The 18,008-nt window shown below is 53.1% G+C and overlaps 2 protein-coding genes and 1 long non-coding RNA gene across 6 annotated transcripts; 2 read left to right on the top strand and 1 right to left on the bottom strand.

Annotated features, from left to right (window-relative positions):
- Positions 1 to 1,099: 1,099 nt before the first annotated feature.
- UPK2 (uroplakin 2) lies at positions 1,100 to 6,186 on the top strand. Of its 2 annotated transcripts, none has more exons than XM_019547141.1 (5): positions 1,100 to 1,238; positions 4,251 to 4,382; positions 4,828 to 4,963; positions 5,313 to 5,386; positions 5,750 to 6,186. In XM_019547141.1, the coding sequence occupies exons 1-5, from the start codon at positions 1,181 to 1,183 to the stop codon at positions 5,986 to 5,988; spliced, it is 639 nt and encodes a 212-aa protein (XP_019402686.1). In that variant the 5' UTR covers positions 1,100 to 1,180; the 3' UTR covers positions 5,989 to 6,186. The 2 variants fall into 2 exon arrangements, with proteins under 2 accessions (XP_019402686.1, XP_019402687.1); XM_019547142.1 differs by having other exon boundaries at positions 1,103 to 1,238; positions 5,775 to 5,985.
- Positions 6,187 to 8,138: 1,952 nt separating this feature from the next.
- On the top strand, positions 8,139 to 15,211 carry FOXR1 (forkhead box R1). Of its 2 annotated transcripts, XM_019547139.1 has the most exons (6): positions 8,139 to 8,864; positions 10,284 to 10,385; positions 10,833 to 11,047; positions 11,539 to 11,807; positions 12,329 to 12,561; positions 14,328 to 15,211. In XM_019547139.1, exons 1-6 carry the CDS (start codon positions 8,720 to 8,722, stop codon positions 14,354 to 14,356), a joined length of 993 nt encoding a protein of 330 aa, XP_019402684.1. In that variant the 5' UTR covers positions 8,139 to 8,719; the 3' UTR covers positions 14,357 to 15,211. The 2 variants fall into 2 exon arrangements, with proteins under 2 accessions (XP_019402684.1, XP_019402683.1); XM_019547138.1 differs by lacking the exon at positions 14,328 to 15,211 and having other exon boundaries at positions 12,329 to 12,875.
- LOC109318100 lies at positions 14,914 to 17,943 on the bottom strand. 2 transcript variants are annotated; one of them, XR_002103182.1, is made up of 2 exons: positions 17,840 to 17,943; positions 14,914 to 16,504 (listed from the first exon to the last, which is right to left on the bottom strand). It is a non-coding gene; the product is annotated as an uncharacterized LOC109318100 (long non-coding RNA). The 2 variants fall into 2 exon arrangements; XR_002103181.1 differs by lacking the exon at positions 17,840 to 17,943 and adding an exon at positions 17,399 to 17,831.
- Positions 17,944 to 18,008: the final 65 nt, after the last annotated feature.

Here is an 18,008-nt window from a genome sequence, read left to right as displayed (position 1 = left end):
TGGACCTGCTCGAGATGCATCTGTGGATGCATCTGTGGATGCACCATGGCATCCACACACATGCACCTGAAGTCCGACAGTCTCGGGCGACTGCTCCCACAAACAGTCATGTTTGGAATCCAAAATGCCTTTTGTGTCTCTTTTATTGCATTCCAGAAGCAACAGCAGGTAGGGAGTGGCAATGCACAGGGTCACAGGACTGAAACCTGACAGAGGAATAGGACCTCGCACCTGAGGCAGCCTGCGAGACACACCAGCTACTACACAAGTCTGCCCCAAAAGCCCCCACAGCCTTGCTGAGAGCACGGGCTCTCTGGGGCAGGGGCCGCACCTGAATCAATGCCTGGTGAGGTTAACTGCACCTGAGGTCAGGGCTCTAAGCTTGCCTTCTGGGGCTCTGGGACTGATAAGTGCAGCCAGAGGAGCTCCTGCACCACATTCAGCCCTGACAGTCACAGTCCCCTAAGTCCAGGGCCAGACCTCAGGAATCTGGCACACCTTTCCAACCAATGCAGGTGGGGGAGAGACAAGGAGAGAGAGGTGCTACACCTGACGTGCATCTGTGCACCCCAAGGCCCAGTACTCACGGTGCTCACTCTGGGTCTCAAGCACAGCTACTCTGCAGTTGCATGTTGTCCACCTCAGTGCTCCTAGGGAAAACACAACCTCCCTCCTCTTACAGCTGCATTACAACCCAGGCCAGATCCCATCATGTCCTCCTTTCTCTGCAACCTGTCAAAGCCCATCCTCCGTGACACAGTTGGGTTCAACCATTGCTCCTGCCTGCCCCTCCTACACATGCTGCAGGGAGCAGCTGTTCAAAAAGAAGAGGGCTGCCCTGTCAAAGCATCGAAATCGCAGCTCTGCTGAAAGCCCAGGTCCCTAAAGCCAGCACAGGACACGGCAGGGGAATGTGCACCTGCTGGAGGAGGAGCCCCAACTCCTGAGCCACAGGCTCGTAAAGCCTCTCTGGAATCCCTGGGGTGGGGACCCTGGGCGTGCATGGGGAAGGGGGGCTGTCTGGTCAGACTGGTTTTCAGCAGGGCTGCTCTCATTGGCCGGTTCCCAAGCAGGTGAAACTCACCTAGGAAGTGCCAGTTCAGACGCTCCCAGGCGGTCTGATCCAGGGCAGCATCCAGCCCGCCGCCGTCACCTCTGCACACTCTCCTCTGCCTTCGCAATGCCGGCGCTGGCTGTTCTGACCTTCTGCGCATTCTTCGGGGGGACACAGATGGCAGGTTCTCTCCCTTTCCCCTCTTTTCCCCAGACTGCTAGACCTGGAAGGTTGCCGCTGGATTCTGCAGGTTTCTGAAGCTAGGACCAAGGGGTGGCCAGGAGATGGGGAGGGGTGCTGCAGGGAGGAAATAGGAGTGACTAGCAGCGGGAGAAGCATTCCTGGGTTTCAGGCTTAGTTCTGCCACTGACTCATACCCCTCATTTGCCTTCTGACTGATACAGGCAAGGCCCTAGCCTGTTTAATGCAGGGGATGGCAACATACAGCCCGTAGCCTGGATCTGGCCCACAGCGCCCTAGACTTTGCCTATGCCTGCTCCTGTTCTGGGACTAAGTAGTGGGAAACTGCACCAGGGCCGGGCAGCTTCCAGATGCACCAGGGCCTGCTCCCCCTTCCCCACCTCCCAGCTGCAGCACAGCAGCAGCAGCAGCAGCAGTGTGGACACAGCTCCCAGCTGCCCAGGCCCAGAGCTGCTCCCCACGGTCGTGCCCCAGGTAAGGAGCAAGCGGGCAGGGGAAGTAGAAGCAGCATGGGTGCAGCTCCCAGCTGCCTGGCCCCAGCGCAGACAGAGCACCCCGCTCTCCCACTGCTGCTGCACTCGGGCCGGACGTGGGGTGTTTGAGGACGTGGCTCGGAAAGGTTGCCAGCCCGCCGCTGCTTTACCGGGGCTGGGGTCCTCAGACAGGTGGCGCTGCAAAGGCTGACTGTCACTAAGCTGAAGAGGAAGCACCCGAATGCTCTGGCCGGCTCGCTTGTAGACAGGGGTCTGGTGGGTGCCCTTGGAGCAGGGGCAGCCAACCTGTGGCATGGGCAGCCTCTGTGTGGGATCCAGCAGGTTGGGCAGGGGAGGGGATCAGAGTGGCACTTGGAGGGGGAGCCCAATTCATGGGCCTGCTACCAAAAAGGCTAGCCCCCCCACTGCCTTACTTGGCCCATCAGTCCCTGCCTGGACTTGAGGGCAGGAGCCAGCATTAGAGCTATCACTATTTTGAACGTATTCGTAAGTGCTTAGAGGGTTGTAGATGACAAGACGTCCCAAGGCTGGCTCAGACCTGTCACCTCTGCAAGGCAGAGCGGAGGATGAGAGCCAAGACTCCTGGGTCTGTTCCTCCTCCTGCTACAGCTCCACTACGGCGCTGGGGGCAGGACACAGGATCTCCTTCCCCAAGGGCACAATGGCGATATCACTATGCCCAGAAGTGCTGGGGACTAGCCGCATCTTTAACCAGCAGGCTGCCGAGTAAGAGGCGTTTTACAGGAGCTAATCACCCCCCCACAGACAAGGGGCATTCCTCTGCCCTGTGACATCAGCCCCACCCTGGCCCTGGTGCTCCATATTTATGGCTGCTTGACACCTAGTTACCAGCCTTGCAACTATTCACTTGCAGGACTTGGGCTTCAGATCCAGATCAGTGCTACAGCTATTAACTGTTTGTACTCCAGTCCTAACCTTTGCAGCCAACACGGCTCCCCGTGCCTCGCACAGCTTTGGGGCAGATCTCACACACCCGCAGTAACCTTTGGCTTGCAGTTCAAGGAAGCAGAGATAAAAGGACAGTGAAGGGCTAGTCACCGCAGGCATATATACAGTAATGGGACTTTTCCTGGGAACATCCATGCTGCCTCTATACAGTGCAGGGCTGAGGGGTCCTCACCCAGTGTCAATGCCAGGGGGTCCTGTTATAGGAAATCCCCCCCTAACCTGGGTCCTTCTTGGAAAACTGTAGGGCCAGAGGGAAGATAGCCTGCAACTCCCCCGCCCGCCCTTGCTTTCAGACACTCCCAGGTGCTCACGGTCAATTTGTTGGGGGGGAGGCATGCATCAGCTCTCCCAAGTTTCGTAGTAGCTAGGGTCAGGAGGGACCTGAACAGCTCCTCTAGCCTGGCCCGGGAATGAATGCTGGGTTCCCAACGTCCCAGAGGAGCCGCAGCCCTGCTCCAGCAGGCAGCTCACCCCGACAGCCCTTGGCTGTAGCACTAGCTCTGGGGCACAGCTGCTTGTCTAGCGCTCCTGGTCCACTCCCCAGCGGAGCTGCATGTGCATGTGCAGAGCTACCCATGGCCTGCAAGTCCCACAAGCCCCCTCTGCCTCGAACACAACCTGAACTGCTTCAGCCAACCCCGCCTCCACTCCCGCCCATTCAGGCTCAGCTATCCCGACTTCTTGAGCCTCCAGATGAGACTGCCAGTGGGAAGGGAACTGAATTCACCTGGGGGCATTTGGGAAACGGCCAACCCCTGGAAGAGGGGTCGAGAATTTCTTTTCCATGGGCCAGAGGTAAAATCCTGGCCCCTACCCCATCTGCACTAGACTAGACCCAAGGCAAAAAGCTCAGCACCCCATTACCAGCCTGTAATAGGAGTAGATGGCAGAAGAAGTCCTTTCATCCTGAGACATGCATTAGAAAGGGGAGAGTCCCAAATGTCCCAGACTTCTTGCGAAAAGCTGGGTTGCCAATGACTAGCACTAACCTCTGCGCACCTGCAAGCTCCAGGATCTCTGGCCAGCCTGAAACTCTCCCCTGCTTTAATGCCCTGCTCCAGCCATTGTTTCTGAGCTGCCCAGCCCTGACCTCGGAGGAACTAGCTGTCGTTGTGCCACACACACCCTCCTGCCACAGCCTAGCTCCTGCTCCTCTTTGAGGGCTGCCCAAGCACCTTCAGTTACTCCGCATTTGTGGTCAACACCCTTGTCAGGGACAACGCTAGAAATGTATTTGGGGGAACGGATGGGGCAATAACTGCTCAGAGCTGGGCCTGACTCAGGGAAAAGAGTCCAGACTAGGTCTCAAAGCTGGGAATTGCTATGGTGGGATGTTCAGTGGACACGAGTCTGGTGCTTTGCAAGAAACCCCAGCACCTGAAGTCTTTCCTATGGGTGGTGGGCATGCAGCAGGCAAGGAAGTTGGCGGAAGCCAGGCCGAGGAACCTGCACAGCAGCAGGCGGCCGGAGCCGTCTATCGTCTATCGTGAGGCACTGTAGGCTGACATCCATCCAGTTTCATTTGCTTTCAGATTTCAACATTTCCAGTCTCTCTGGTGTCCTCTCACCAGCATTTGCCGAGAGCCTCCTAATGGCAGTGCCCCCGTGCCAATTCACCAGGGCAAATGCCAGCATCCACATCATACATCCCAATGGAACCACAGGTCAGTGAGATGCCTTCTTCCAGCAAACAATACCTTGAGCCCTTCTCCCCAGACAGCCCCAGGGCGCTCCGTGCAGGGACTATTTGGAATGAAGTTTTAGCCGCTTGCATTAGTGGTCAAAGCAGGGAGCAGGGTCAGGGTTGCTGCGTTCTCGTGCAGCTCTAGGAGGGAAGAGGGCTCTGGAGGCAAGAGCAGTGGCGTCCTTAGCACAAGAAATCTCAGACCCCAGGAGCTGCGACTCCATGCCACCCTAAAACAGAACCAGGGACTGAAGGAAGATACGGCACAACCCAGCTAAGGCAGATGCCAGCTCATGCCTTTGCAATCCACAACACATGCCCAATCACAAGTGCAGCCCTTTTGCTCATGTGCCTGGAGATGACCTCTTCCCAGGCCTGCTATAGGAATTCCTGGGTTTTAAATACTCCGCCTCTCCCCATGTCAGATGTCAGGCACTTCACTGTGCCCCCGTGCCGTGGTAGGCGCAAGCTCGTCAGCGCGGTGGACAGCACTGGGGGCTTCACTGTGACCAGACTGGATGCTTACCAGATCACAAGACTGACTCCAGGACACACGTACACGTGAGTTGCCAGACCTGGCAGAGTTCAGTAACAGCAAGTGTGACAGGGGAGAAAGGAGGCCCCCCCCCCCCGGCGCAGTGCCACTTGTGTACGAGTGAGAACATGCAACTCAGCCCCCAAATGGGTCTCTGGCTGGCACAGCACTGCTGCCCACCTGCATGGCTCGGGTCTTGCTTACAGGCCTCCACCAGAGCTCAGAAAGTCTACTTATACAGAGCAGATACTGTGTGGAGTAGCTTCTTGCCAATTCAGAAAGTCCAAGGCTCAGAGAAACACTCCGGAAGCCAACTAGAGAGGTGTTGGTAGAAGCAGGTGACAGGGGGTTTCACTCCTGTTTCTTCTTCCACAGCATTTCTTACTCCGTCTTCAACAAAGACCGTTCTGTATCCAAAAGCAACAGCATTGCCATGGGCACTTTGCATAGTAAGTAATGCTGCTTCGCCTACTGTAATGAAACCCACTGACTTGGTCTGGCCAAACTACCGGGCAAGGGACAAGACAGCAGCTGGCTTGAACCACAGAGTTCTCCCATGTGCAGAGCACAGCCCCAGCCCCTCAAAGCATGGGGGCCGCACACCTCCTCCTACTCGGGGAATCCATGCACCTGGTAAGACGCTTGCATCCAAGTTAAGCCATGTAACAGCCTCAGGTTCTACCTCTCCATTTGTCCTGCAGCCTCATGCTCTGCAGGGCTGAAGATTGAAGATGAGGAGGGAGGGCAGTGTAATGGGTCTCAGCCGAGTTGAGGTGGCAGGCATGTCTGCTCCCTCTCCCCTTGCCTCATAGGTGCCCTGGGCTCTCTCCCCCTCAGGGATGGATTACAGAAGCATACCTGTGGACATGTCACGCAGCGGAGGAATGGTGGTGATCACAGTTCTCCTCTCCATCGCCATGTTTGTCTTGGTTGCTGGCCTCATTGCCATGCTGGCAATCACAAGATGCAAGTGAAGCAGGACTGCCTGGACACACCGAGGCAGCGGCTTCCCCTGCAGAGTCACGCTGGGGCTGGGGCTGTTGTAGGGTGACCTGCAAAGGAGCACGGTCTGGCCGCTACCTCCTCTTTTCTTTTTGTTTCTGTTTCTTGTGGGTAGAAACACCTGGATAACCTTCCTTTTAAAGTATTTTCCTCCTTGTCTGTTACCTTAGAAGCTCAGGCCTTGGCTGCCCTGTTTGCTCAGGAGGCCGGGGAAGGATTGGAGAATAAGCAGGATTTTAACATCTGGTCTGTGTGCACATTTTGGACTGTACTGAGGTTGGAGGGCAGGTTACCAAAATAATTACACCGGTATAGTCAGCATGGTAAGAGTGGGAACACTGCATTTAAGGTGCCTTATGATGGTCAAGATCAGTAGCTCTCAACCATTTTTGTACCAGGACCCACTTGTAAACATTGATGGCCAGTCCCGACCCAGTAAATAGTTTAAGTAGAAAACAGCTCCATGGGTCCTCATGCCCGACCTGCTGCCCCCCAGCCCCAGCCCTGCAGTGTGTGGGGCAAGGGAGGCCCCCAGGCAGCCCGTTGCTGGCTGGAACTCTGCCAGCCTGCAAGGGAAAACCCAGTCTCCCACATTTTTCTCCTCTGAAAGGAGAATCCACTTTTAAAGTTTATCCATAACCCATTCATGTATTCTTGCAACCCACTTTTGAGTCACGACCCACAGGTTGAGAAACAGTGGTCCCAATGATTCCCCCTCACATACGAGAACAAGCCACGCCACCCTGGTACAAATGCTGTTATAGTCTACCCAAGCTAGCAGCTGTGCGCAGTTAAGGTCAGAGCAGCGTGGCTTTAACTTACTAAGGCCTTGCCTGTGTGTAAAGTGTCAGGAGATTTCAATGGGGAGGGAGCAGGGAGTTGGAAGGAGATGGGAAGGATTTGGACCCTTTCAAACTGTCATTGTTAACCCCCGTTGATACCTTAAGACTCCTGAAGAGGAGGTGTATGTTAGAGGTTCAGCCCCTCCTCTCCTTTGATGAGGGCTGGACAGCGATGCTAGGTCAAACCTCCGCTTCTTCCAAAGAGTACCTCAGTCACAAACAGGACAAACCAGCTTGCCGTTCCTGAGATGCCCAACACAGAAGCCAAACAAAAATTAAGGCAAAGCCCTACAAAACTTTCAGCCCTACTCTGTGGATATTAAAAGTAGTAAACATAGGGTACAGATCCATTCCTCTGTGCTGCACATGACCTTTAACACTGTAACCTCTGTTTAAACAAAGTGCTTGGCCAGGCTGACACTGCAAAGCTTTCCCGGCACAGCTTCACTGGTTGGGAGTTTAGAAAAACATTGTGCAGCGTAAGCCTCAATCCCACTGGGCTTCTGCAGAGACATTAATTGTTGTAGCACCTGTGCTGGCTGCAGCGTCTGGGAAGAGCAAGGACACGCCGGACTGTTCCTCGTAAGGGATGGTGGGGAAACGCTCTTTAGAACAAGGGCTAAGTGTGTTGTCTGTGCTTTCACCTCCTCTCTTATTTCTTTGGTCTACATGCTTTCCCTTGAGCACTAATGCATCGTATGTGCACGAACTTTATCTTCTGCAAGGGGCTCCTCTTTCTTCTGCACCCAAGGACGGCATCCCAAAAGGCATTAAAACATAATCTTCCCTTAAAAAGGATGCCTAGCTGGTTTGCTTTTGTGCATGCTGGTAGTTGGTAAGACATAACCTGAACCTTCGCTACAAATGAAAACACAAAGGCGAGCCAAGTATTTGGCACCGATTTCATAAAAGTTTGGCCGGTGGCTCACTGTCAGTCACAACTTTCATTTCTTAAATCACCAAAAACAGTCAACTTAGTTTCATCACCGGGAATCCAGGTTTTGCATTTCCCACGGAAAACCCCTGCAGATTTTCCCTTTAAACCGAGAAAAACACCAATTTTTTTGTTTTAATGGAGAAACGCACTGATTTCCCACTTCTGCAAAGAGCTCTCTGCAGGTTGGCAGTTCCAGCCCGCAAGGGGCCGAGAGGAGGGCAGTCAGGCAGGGGTGCCCCGTGGCTGCCCAGCAGCCTGCAGGTGGGGGCAGGGGGAATTGAGGCCCCCACAGGTATGGAGGGAGCTGGGCAGGGCTGGGGCTGTTGTAGGGTGGCCATCATAGAGGACAGTCCTGCTGTCCTGTCCTCTATTGATACAAAACCAGATGCCTTTATGTCCTCTATTTTTCTCTTGAAGAGAAGGAGGTGAGAGGCTTAAGTTGGAACATGAAGAAAAGGGAGAGATGAAACTGCTTAGAAACAGAGGCAGAGATTTCCTGTCTCCGTCACCCCAAAACCCTTTGGGCCTGCAAAGTTCTACCCAAATGCACTTAGGGGTCACAGACCATACAGCCCACTGACTCGTGAGCCACCCTGCATTAGAAACAGTAGTCTCAGCCCAGGACAGGATAAAACAAGTGTGTGATATAAATTCCACTGCATTTAAATTCCAAGCAAAACCTGAGACTAAGTGTCAGTACAGCTTTAGGAGCCAGGTACTTACCAAGAATTCAGTCTATATGGGTAGACAACAAAGCCCAGGCAGTGACACCGCCTTTATTCTCAAGTAGACTACCTGCTCCCATTGACACTAATCCCAAAGCCCTTGGGGAGATCTTTAATAGGTATTCAGATGTGTGAACTAAGGCCCAGCTTCTCTCTCACCTGGCTCCAATGTTTCACTTTCTTTAATGAGCGACAGGCCCAAGGAGCAGAATTAGAGAGTTATTATAAATCAGTGGGGCCCAGCCTGCTCAGCCCTGCTAACCCTCTTCCAGGGTCATGGCAACAGTAGATTCTAATACAATGTTCCTGAGTTTAAAGAAAAACACATTTTGGGAAAGCCTGCATCTCAAGAGTGGCCTTGAAGACTGGGACATGGAAGAGGAGCTCAACCTGACCAACACCTGCGATCAGTTCCCCCAAGGTAAGAATTCTGAGAGTAAAGCTGCAAGTGGAAATCAGTCTCAGGGAACTGAGAAGGAATGAATACTTAACAACAAATGCTCTGAGACCTGGGAGTTCCCAAGGGGAGGTGGCAAGGCCAGCCCAACAAGACAAAAACCTCCAGCAAGAGCTCCAGAAGCAGTATTGGCAGACGCTGGAGCTAGCACCACTGACTGTGCTATAGGGCTCACATCTCCAGTACTGTGCTAATTAGAAGAGCTTGTTTTCCAAACTCCACTTCAATCCTGAAACTGCAATCACAGAGCTTGGAAATGGAGGGGCCCTTTTAGGGCCCCTCCAGTGCAGTGACAGTCCAGTCCTGCCTCAAGTTCTATTCCTATGATTTGCTGCTTTGGCCATTTTAATTTTAAATCTCTCTAGTGACATGAGAGCATTGGGCCAGCCTAAAGAAATTCTCAGGACTTTCAGGACTTTGGATCTTTCAATAAAAGAGCTGGAACTAGCATTCTCCCGAATGCTGCTGTGACTTCTCAAGAGCCCACACAATGGCTAAACATTCCTCCCCAACTTTGCATTGTTTTTTCCCCAGGGGAGCCGTTTTCTGCTTAGGTGCACAATGGGATCTCTCCCCCGCCCCCCCCAAGATCTCTCTGCATTAGCACTGCTCCCAGCCCAGGCTCCAACCAAGGCAAAGGGTTTGTCAAAGTGTGGATTTGCTAACCCTGGGTCTTAGCCTAAGGCATCTCTTAAGACACAGAAACTCTCTGGGAGTCTGCTGTCCAGATCACCTTATCTGGCTTACCTTTCTTGTACAGTTCTGTGGTGGGAGCTGCTAGGATACTGAAGTGCGGTACTAAAGTTGGCAATAATGCTCTGCCATCCCAATGAAAGATCAGGCTTGCTTTTTCACCTGAGGAGCAGGCCAGTCTTGGACAGCTTTGATTTTAGCAAGCTAAGATTTGATCTGATGCTTCCCACCTTGCGTCCCAGATTTGACACTTCTGCAATCCTTACTTCACCTTTCCTTTCACTGCCAGCCTGCCCTCCTTTAGACGATCCAGAACCCACTGCATGAGTTTTATGTTGCTGCCGAGTTTGGTTGAAAAGACATATGCTGTCACTGTATGCAAGAGCAAGCCCACCCATTCCCTTCACTAAGCCACCCACCAAATGCTGAAATGTGGCTGAGGCCCACATTGTCATCTTGAGCTTGGTCCCAGAGTATAGTCCTTAGGCCCACAGCACATCCCCACCGCAGGATGGGCGTTTTGTGGTGTATAACACAAGCCCTGGGGACCCAGCATGATGCAGAAAAAGGGTGTTCATTTCTCAATGCAAAACAGACCCAGGATCCATCTCCAAGCTCGGGGGGGGGGGGGGAATGGGTGTCAATGCCACCAGCTGACCACACTGTTTCTGAACCTCTGCTGTTCACCAGCTGCTGACAAGGAAGTGAACCACCACATGCTGAAATGGCAGTGTGACCAGCACGCATGCAGGCAATCACTCCCCAGGGAACGGTCTGATGCGCCTCCTGATGGTGAGCCAGGACCCCAGCATTATCCTGGGGGAGGGATGGAGGCAGGCAGTTTCACTTGGCCTGTTGTAGAGGTTTACCCGTCACAGAGCCCACATCCAGAGGAGAGCTGCTTTGAGGCTCGGGGGTGGCTGAGCCAATCCCATCCCCAGCACTGGGGTGAGATGCCACACGGATGGGGAGGGAAGATGGCACAAGCAACTCATCTTTGACGCTTCTGAGGAGGACTGGCTGGCAGAGCAGGCACGTGGCAGAAAGGAGCTGCCTGGATACTGCTGGAAAGCTATAGGCAGCGAATGGTACTGCCAGGAGAAGGGAAATTAGCCATCCCAGGCCAAGCAAAATGTTGGGGTCAGGGTCCCGGCCCTGCTCCTGGGAGGCAGGAGTCCTGTCTGCTCTTGAGGTCTTTGCTGGTGCTCCCAAGTTATTTCGCTTCTTTTTTCTCTGCAGAATCAAATGTGCAGCCTCATCTGTGGATGTGGGTGAACCCTAATGCGGCTTGCCCCACTGCAAGGCATCTGGGCATGGATGCAACCGAAGACAGGAGTCTCTCGTCCTCAACAGCTGCTGCCATAAGCCTTTCATCTCCAAGCCCTTCCTTGGATTACTCCAACCTTGACTGCTCGGAGGAGGATCTGCTGTCATCAGCCAGTGAGGCAGAGAAGGTATGTGGCAGAAGGGAGCTGCCCAGATACTGCTGAAAATCTACGTGCTCTATATTTGCTGGTATGTGTACGATGCATCCTGCAGCGGGACTGAGCTGGCTCTTGCTCCGCTGTGTGAGCATAGCTGTCCATGCCATCAGGGTGCAGAGAATGCACTCTGCCGGGATGAACAGGTTGAATTTATGAGTGCTGTCTGGTGCTGGAATGGAGACTGGCCTCCTCCCATGCCACACGGCAGGGGACAGCAAGTGGCGCTTCAGCCCTGACATGGGAGAAGGCTCATTTGCCCATTCTGTATTTAGCCTCTTGGCTGGAGCTGCCAATAAGGGGTCCCCCTTTGTGCTGTAAGTTCATCCACTGGGAACTGGACAAAGATGTGCCCAATTTGTTACATACAGACCATCAATGCGTGTCTCCCCTCACCCTCCTGACCCCACCCACCCAATGCCAATATCTCCTCATCATCCCTTCTGCTCTTCCTCTTCCCCAAGTTTACTGAGGATGAAGATGCTGCATCTGTAGACATCCAACTCTCTCAGAAGATGGTGGAAGCTCCCAAATCCAAGGCGAACCTGGCACCCTGGAAAGCAAAGGTCTCCAGATCTCAGAGCAGGAAGCTCAAGTCCACCCTGCAGGCGAAGGCCAAAACCAAGGAGATTTGGCCTCGCCCCCCCCTTAATTACTGCATCCTCATCACCCTGGCCCTGTACAACAGTGCAGAGGGCAGCCTGACTGTGCAGCAGATCTACCAATTCACACGGTACCTGCCGCCCTCCCAACTTCTCCAGTGCTGGGATGTGGGGGTGGGGTGTTCAGGGGCAGGGTTACAAAACTGTCCTGCCTGTTACTGGGGAAGGAGCAGGACCTCAAGGTCAGAACCTGAACGAGGTCAGGACTTCTGGGGTCTGTTCTCAGCTCTGCCCCGTGGCTCACTGTGTGACTTCCTCTCTGCTCCCATTAGAGAGCGAGGACGCAAGGACTTGTCAATTAAATGCCCAAGCTCAGCTATGTCCAGAGCTGGCATTTTGGTACTGCCCCCTGGAAAGAATGAATATTGCTTTTTCTCTGATCCAGCTGAACCTCCTGCTTCAGGGCACAGCCTAATTACACAGGGATCAGGCAAGAACCTCTCCCCCCCCTTTTTTTTTTTTTTTTTTATACCCACGTGACACCTGGCCATTTCTGCATTGTGGTGGAGGTAAGAATCCTCAACCTCCTACTAGAGCAGTCAGTTTAGCCAGCATTTGAGCTCAGCCCTGTGCCCTTCTCTTCTCCCTGCAGGCATCACTTCCCATTCTTCCAGACAGCCCCAGATGGCTGGAAAAACACTATTCGACACAACCTGTGCTTCAGCAGCAGCTTCGAGAAAACCACCCGCTTTGTGTGCACCGAGGGGAACCGCAAGGCACGCCTGTGGAAGCTGACCGCAGACGGGCGCAGGAAGTTTGAGGAAGAGATGCAGGCTCTACCCACGGAGGCCCTCGACTTGGTGCACCAAAGCATGAACGAACCAGGTACAGTCCAAAGGGAGCAATTCTTGTCCGAGCAGTCCAGGCAAGAGGAGCAGTCTCTGGAGACTGTTGTGAGGGAGCTGCAGCTGGGCCACATCTGCATATGGAGGGCCCTAGGGAAGGAGCAGAGAGCAGGCTAGGCTGAATGGCTGACAAAGACGAGCTTTAACTGAAGCCGGGAGAGGGGCTGCTGCGTGGAACCATCCTCCCTTTGAATAGATGAGCCACTCGTGCTCCCCCTTGTCTGAACGGTCTTCCTACCCCCAGCACTTGACAAGGCACCAGAAACCTCTTACACACCATTTCACTGTGCTCTTCTCCACCATTAAGAGCTTGGAGGCACGCTAGGGCCCCTCCGCTCCTTACATATATGCCACAATCAATGCGCTAATCACAGCGCACACAGCAAGGCTGTTACATATACACCCAATTTAAGGCACTATGAAATAGTAAGCCAGCTACAAAAACGTTACCTACAGAACACTTTTATGGCCGATTTGTGTGGCGCTAGAAATTGAACAAGCGGCACGTTTGCACACCGGGCTCCCTGGAGCTGATACCCAACAAGCTCATTGTAGGTACCGCCGCTAGGGCAGGCCTGGTTTTCCAACTCAGCCCAGAGATGCCTTGTGGGGAAGAGCGGGGGGAAATCATAGTTGCTAGGGTTGGAAGGGACCTGAACACATCATCATCATCAAGTCCGACCCTCTGCCCTGGGCAGGAACGAGCGCTGGGATCATAATACCCCAGCCAGATATCTATCCAACCTCCTCTTGAAGACCCCTGAGGTAGGGGAGAGAACCACCTCCCTCGGGATCCCATTCCAGAGCCTGGCAGCCCTAACTGTAAAGTAATGCCTCCTGATATCAAGCCTGAACCTACTCGCACTCAATTTGTGGCCATTATTCACTGTTATCCCAGGCCATGCGGGGGGGGGCGGGAACGGAGCCTCACTTATTTTCTACTGGTCCCCCCTGGTGAATTTATAAATGGCCACCAGATCCCCTCTCAGTCTTCTCCTGTGGAGGCTGAATAGATTCAGGCCCTTTAGTCTATCTAGGGTCAGAGAGCTTCCCTCACCTGGATATTAAATCCTGCAAGCAGCGGTTCTGGCAGGGCTGCAGGGTGTGCAGGATGAGAGGCTCCGGGCAGGGGGAGTTGAAGGACTTACACTGCTGGGGCTGACAAACTGCCAATTGTTAGCTTGAACAACCCCAGGTAAATCAAATCTGGGACTGTCGGGGATTGAGGCCAGTCAGCTGTCCCAGGGCAGTCCTGGGTCACACTGGGCTGCAGGCATCTGGCTTTGAATTAGGACCTGCCGGCTTCCCTTGCACCAGCAAGCAGAAAGGGTGCACTCAGGATCTGATCCCAGACTCACGCACGTGTGGCATAGCAGGAGGCACCACTGCTGGGATCGGGATTGGATCCCACAGCACTTGAACTGAACCTGTGCCAGGGCGCCACCAGAAGAGGATACGTTTGGCTGGGGCAGGGGTGAAAAAATTAATCTACATGAAAGTTAACCCAGGCTGCCTAAGAACCGTCCTCTTCTACACCGAGCGACAGAAAACTCCCACAGAGAAATGTAAGCAGCATTCAAATCGCTAGAACAAGCTTTTGCTGGTGGCAGAGTGATCTTGAGAGCAGGATCCTGATGGGCAGCAAGAGTAGAACAGTGAATTTTAATGATGCAGTCAGTGCCCAGGGCATTGGTTGTGGCCTTAGACTTTAGCCATCAACTTTCTCCCCATTCTCACTCTCTGCAGAGTTGATGAGATCTCTCTTGTGTCTATGATCCCTACTGGTCGGCTACCACTGAGACATGGATCACGGATCTCACAGTTCTCAAGCAGGCCTCTCCCCCCAAGTGCTACTACAGTCAACTTCTAAGCAACTGTAGAAGGGTGGGCTAACTGTGAACGGAAAGTCTAGTGACTTCACCCCCCAACCTGCAAGGGAAGGATCTGGCTTTCCCCTACTTCCATAGTGGCCAAAGCCGGGCTCCGTAACTCCTCAACAGCTTGCCCTAAGCAAGTGATGCCCAGCTACAGAGACAAAGAGCCTGGATGCTTGTGACAATGTTTTCAATAGAAAGCCTGGGACGGCAGGAAAGCCAGCACCTGATTTCCATCCTTTTCCCCATCAGCAGATGGACATTATTCCAACCATCAATATTTGCCACTAGATGAGCAGTTTTTTCTTTGAGGGGAGAACAGTGCTAAGCTGCCGATCGTGTTGGAATCTCAGGGCATTCAACCCAACCGCCATTTCTCACCTTTTCTATACAACCCTCTCTCTCTGTGGGAAGGGGTCCTCTGTACAGGAATGGGGGATAATAGCAAGAATGTATTGCTTACATTTTTATTTCTGTTTTGTGCTTTGTGTTCTGTAACACACTTTCAAGGTAAAATGGCTAGGAGCTGAGCGCACTGAGCAAGAGGCGGTGTCTGGAGCAAAGTTCAGGAATTCACCTTCAGACACTTACAGTGCAAGACTCAGTAAGGATCTAGATGCCATGCGCCTAACGTCCTTGTGTTTTGGGCTTGCAGGCTGACTAATGTATGGTGCTACTCTCCCTTGCTGTCTCTTCTGCAGTAGAGCTAAGAGAGACTCCTAAAGGCAACCTAAGAAAATAAAGCTGAGTTACTGATTTTTTTTGCTTCTTCAGTGTATTAACACTGAAACAACTTGTATCACCCCACCTGCTTCCCTGCCAGGAACTGTAGATCTTGTTTCAGCTGGGGGTCCAGAAAAGCAATATTACACAAATCTGAGAACAGCAGGAATTAAGGAAGAAAGGACTTGACTTAACCGCCTTAAGATTGCTGTTCACGGCTAGGGCCTAATGAATACTTGGGAGAAATAAGGCAACAGCTCACAGTGCAGGTTTGAAAGGCACACTCGCACCTATAAAAGCAGTTTTTAATAAATCAGACAGCATCTATTCACAGAAACTGGTCACATTATATATTAGGGTCCCCTTTATAAAATTTGTTTCAATACATGGATAAGGTAGGTGAATAAGCCATTGAAACCATTTAACACCTACTGATGTGTTTATCAACATAGCATGCTATTCTCCTCTAACATTATCATCTGGAATGCACTATTAGCTCTGGAAGTGTGACGGAAGAAAACAATTAGTTGGGATGAAAGAAATGGTGCTGCAGAAAGAGGCTACTTTGCCTTTTATAAACAGATTTAAGTTAAAGAGGGAACCTGGTATTGGATATCCTTTGTCACCTAAGTCTCAGGAGATGTGGAACACATCAGCCATATCCCAAAGGAGAGCGTTCCTTTTGGCAGAGTCTGCAGCACCACGTGACAGGCAGCCCTTGCAGCATGCAGAGAGGCATTTTTCAGATGTACAGTAAGCCAAACTGCAGCAATCAGACACTTGTGAACTAAACCAGGGTGTCAACAATATGGTCTGGAGAGCCCCATCAAGCAGCGCGACAGACAGCATGCAGGGTGGGCTGGATGGCCCTGTGCAATGCATGCAGCGCCTCCTCTGGCTGCTCCAGGACCATGCTGCACGTGGTGCCTGCTCCAGCATGCATCTGCTCCACACTGGATTCAGAACAGGCAGAGAAGGGGTGACCGGGGTGGGCGCTGGCTGTGGCAAGGTCACAGACCACCCGCTTCACGGCACCCACTCCAGCACACACGCTAGATCCAGCAAGAGCCTGATGGTTATACCCAGACTGCAGTGAGGGAGAGAAGCTAGCAGCAGTGATCTGTGCACAAAGTGTCAGTACTGGCGTTTTGCCTATTGAAGGGGCAAATTCTTTTGCAACTGGCAGGAAATCATAAACACATAGCTATTTTCTCACCCTGCAGCAAAAAGGTGGAGAGAGACGTGGCTTTCCTGCGTCCCTTGAGTTACTGTTCTTCCCTTCCCTTCTGGGCTCAGCTTCGATATCATTTCAATCCATGCGGATCCCTAGAGAAGATAGTCGAGATCAGAGATATGGGCAGCTGCTTAGCTTGGATTAAAACACCACAATCTCCAGTCTCCTGGTCAGCCATCCTCTCCCTGCTGAATGCCAACCATATGGAGAGCCTATCCATCTTCTGGTCTTCCCACATTTTAACAACCACAGAAATCTCATCTGTATCCAACATTTTAGTACTATCTGGTACCCTTAAACTAGATGTAATCCATTCTTGTAATTGGCATGCAAAAATTCCCATAAAGTACAGAGAGATATTTTGCTAGTCCCCAAAACAGCCCAGCCCGGTTTCTTGAGGGAGAACAAGGGGAGGGTCAGAAACTCATCGAATGCTGCTACGAGCATCAAACTAAAGTCAGCACAGGATGAGTCTACCACAGCACGTCCTATGCCTAAATGAGGTGCTCGGCATAATTTCAGGCCTGCCCCCAGAAGCCCACGTACAAGGCTGGCTGGGGGTTTGGCTACAAGGTCTTGTGTTTAAACCTCATTGCCTCTTTACTTGTACTTTGGCACCACAGTAGAGAGCTCCTGTCCTCGTGCTCCAACATGTTTTGGAAACTCTGGTTACAAAGGACTAACTGGCCCCCCTTTACCCTCACGGGACAGCAACAGGACTTTCTGAGGTGAGGCCACGCATATAAGTGACTCTGGTCACACACACAAGATAAGAACCTCCACAGCCCTCCTCAGAGCGGCTAAGCAAGAGAATCTTATTGCAGGAGCTGCTACTACTACCGCTCCTCATGCCCTCCCACCTGCATAGTAATGTTACCAAGAACTCCCGCCAGCTGCAACAGCAGCACCTCATGCCCTAGTCCACAAAACACAGCCGGTTCGCAGACCTGGAAATTCACTGTGCGCACAAAACCCAGGTACTGTACCTTTGCTTTTCTGGAGCACCTTTGCAAGTCCCCCTCAGAAACACTCCGGTCTGGCTTCTGATAGGGGTCCGCACATGCACTAGCCTCCAGGAAAACTCTCTGTGCTGTTAGGGAAGTCTGCCTGATAGCGGGGACTGGGAGCACTGGCTTTGCTGGGTGTTCTTCATGACCAGCTTTGGATGCAGGAGATGCCCGCTTTGCTGCAGCGTTAGTCTTGGGGGCAACAGCTGCTACCACCGAGATCCCTGCCTTTCTAGGAGTATCCTGTGGGGAGGAAGCCTTCAGGGCCCAACCAAGACGGGAGTTCACCCACAACTGCAAGCGGGGCAAACGCACGCTGGCGCTACCGCGGGCGATTCCCCGAGCCGCCCGGCGGGCAGGGCTGCGCGCCTCGCGGCCCCAGGGACCCTTCCCCTCCAAGCAGGGCCGCACAGTCAGCACCTCCACTGCCTTCCCTCGACCTCGCGCCGTCACTCCCGTCCCGCGCAGCGCCCTGGCGCCGACCTGCCCCAAGGGCCCGGGGCTCTGCTAGGAAGCGCCGGGCCGGGCGCACCTGGGCTCCGCCCAGCTCGCGGGGGCCGGTCGCCCGGAGCCACGGAGGCCCTCAGCC

This window comes from Crocodylus porosus, unplaced genomic scaffold (genome assembly GCF_001723895.1).
Source record: "Crocodylus porosus isolate Cpor-Errol unplaced genomic scaffold, CroPor_comp1, whole genome shotgun sequence".
In the NCBI taxonomy this organism is placed as follows: Eukaryota; Metazoa; Chordata; order Crocodylia; family Crocodylidae; genus Crocodylus; species Crocodylus porosus.
Note: the sequence above shows the minus strand (reverse complement) of the source record. Positions and strands in the feature narration are given on the sequence as shown.

Bases quoted from the DNA above. Each gene is read 5' to 3' on its own strand.
- UPK2 (XM_019547141.1), top strand. From the start codon at position 1,181: ATGCCGGCGCTGGCTGTTCTGACCTTCTGCGCATTCTTCGGGGGGACA. The intron at 1,239-4,250 runs GTTCTCTCCCTT...ATTTGCTTTCAG, and splicing joins CGGGGGGACACAGATGGCAG to ATTTCAACATTTCCAGTCTC. The intron at 4,383-4,827 runs GTCAGTGAGATG...TCCCCATGTCAG, and splicing joins ACATCCCAATGGAACCACAG to ATGTCAGGCACTTCACTGTG.
- FOXR1 (XM_019547138.1), top strand. From the start codon at position 8,720: ATGGCAACAGTAGATTCTAATACAATGTTCCTGAGTTTAAAGAAAAAC. The intron at 10,386-10,832 runs GTGAGCCAGGAC...TTTTCTCTGCAG, and splicing joins GTCTGATGCGCCTCCTGATG to AATCAAATGTGCAGCCTCAT. The intron at 11,808-12,328 runs GTACCTGCCGCC...TTCTCCCTGCAG, and splicing joins CAGATCTACCAATTCACACG to GCATCACTTCCCATTCTTCC.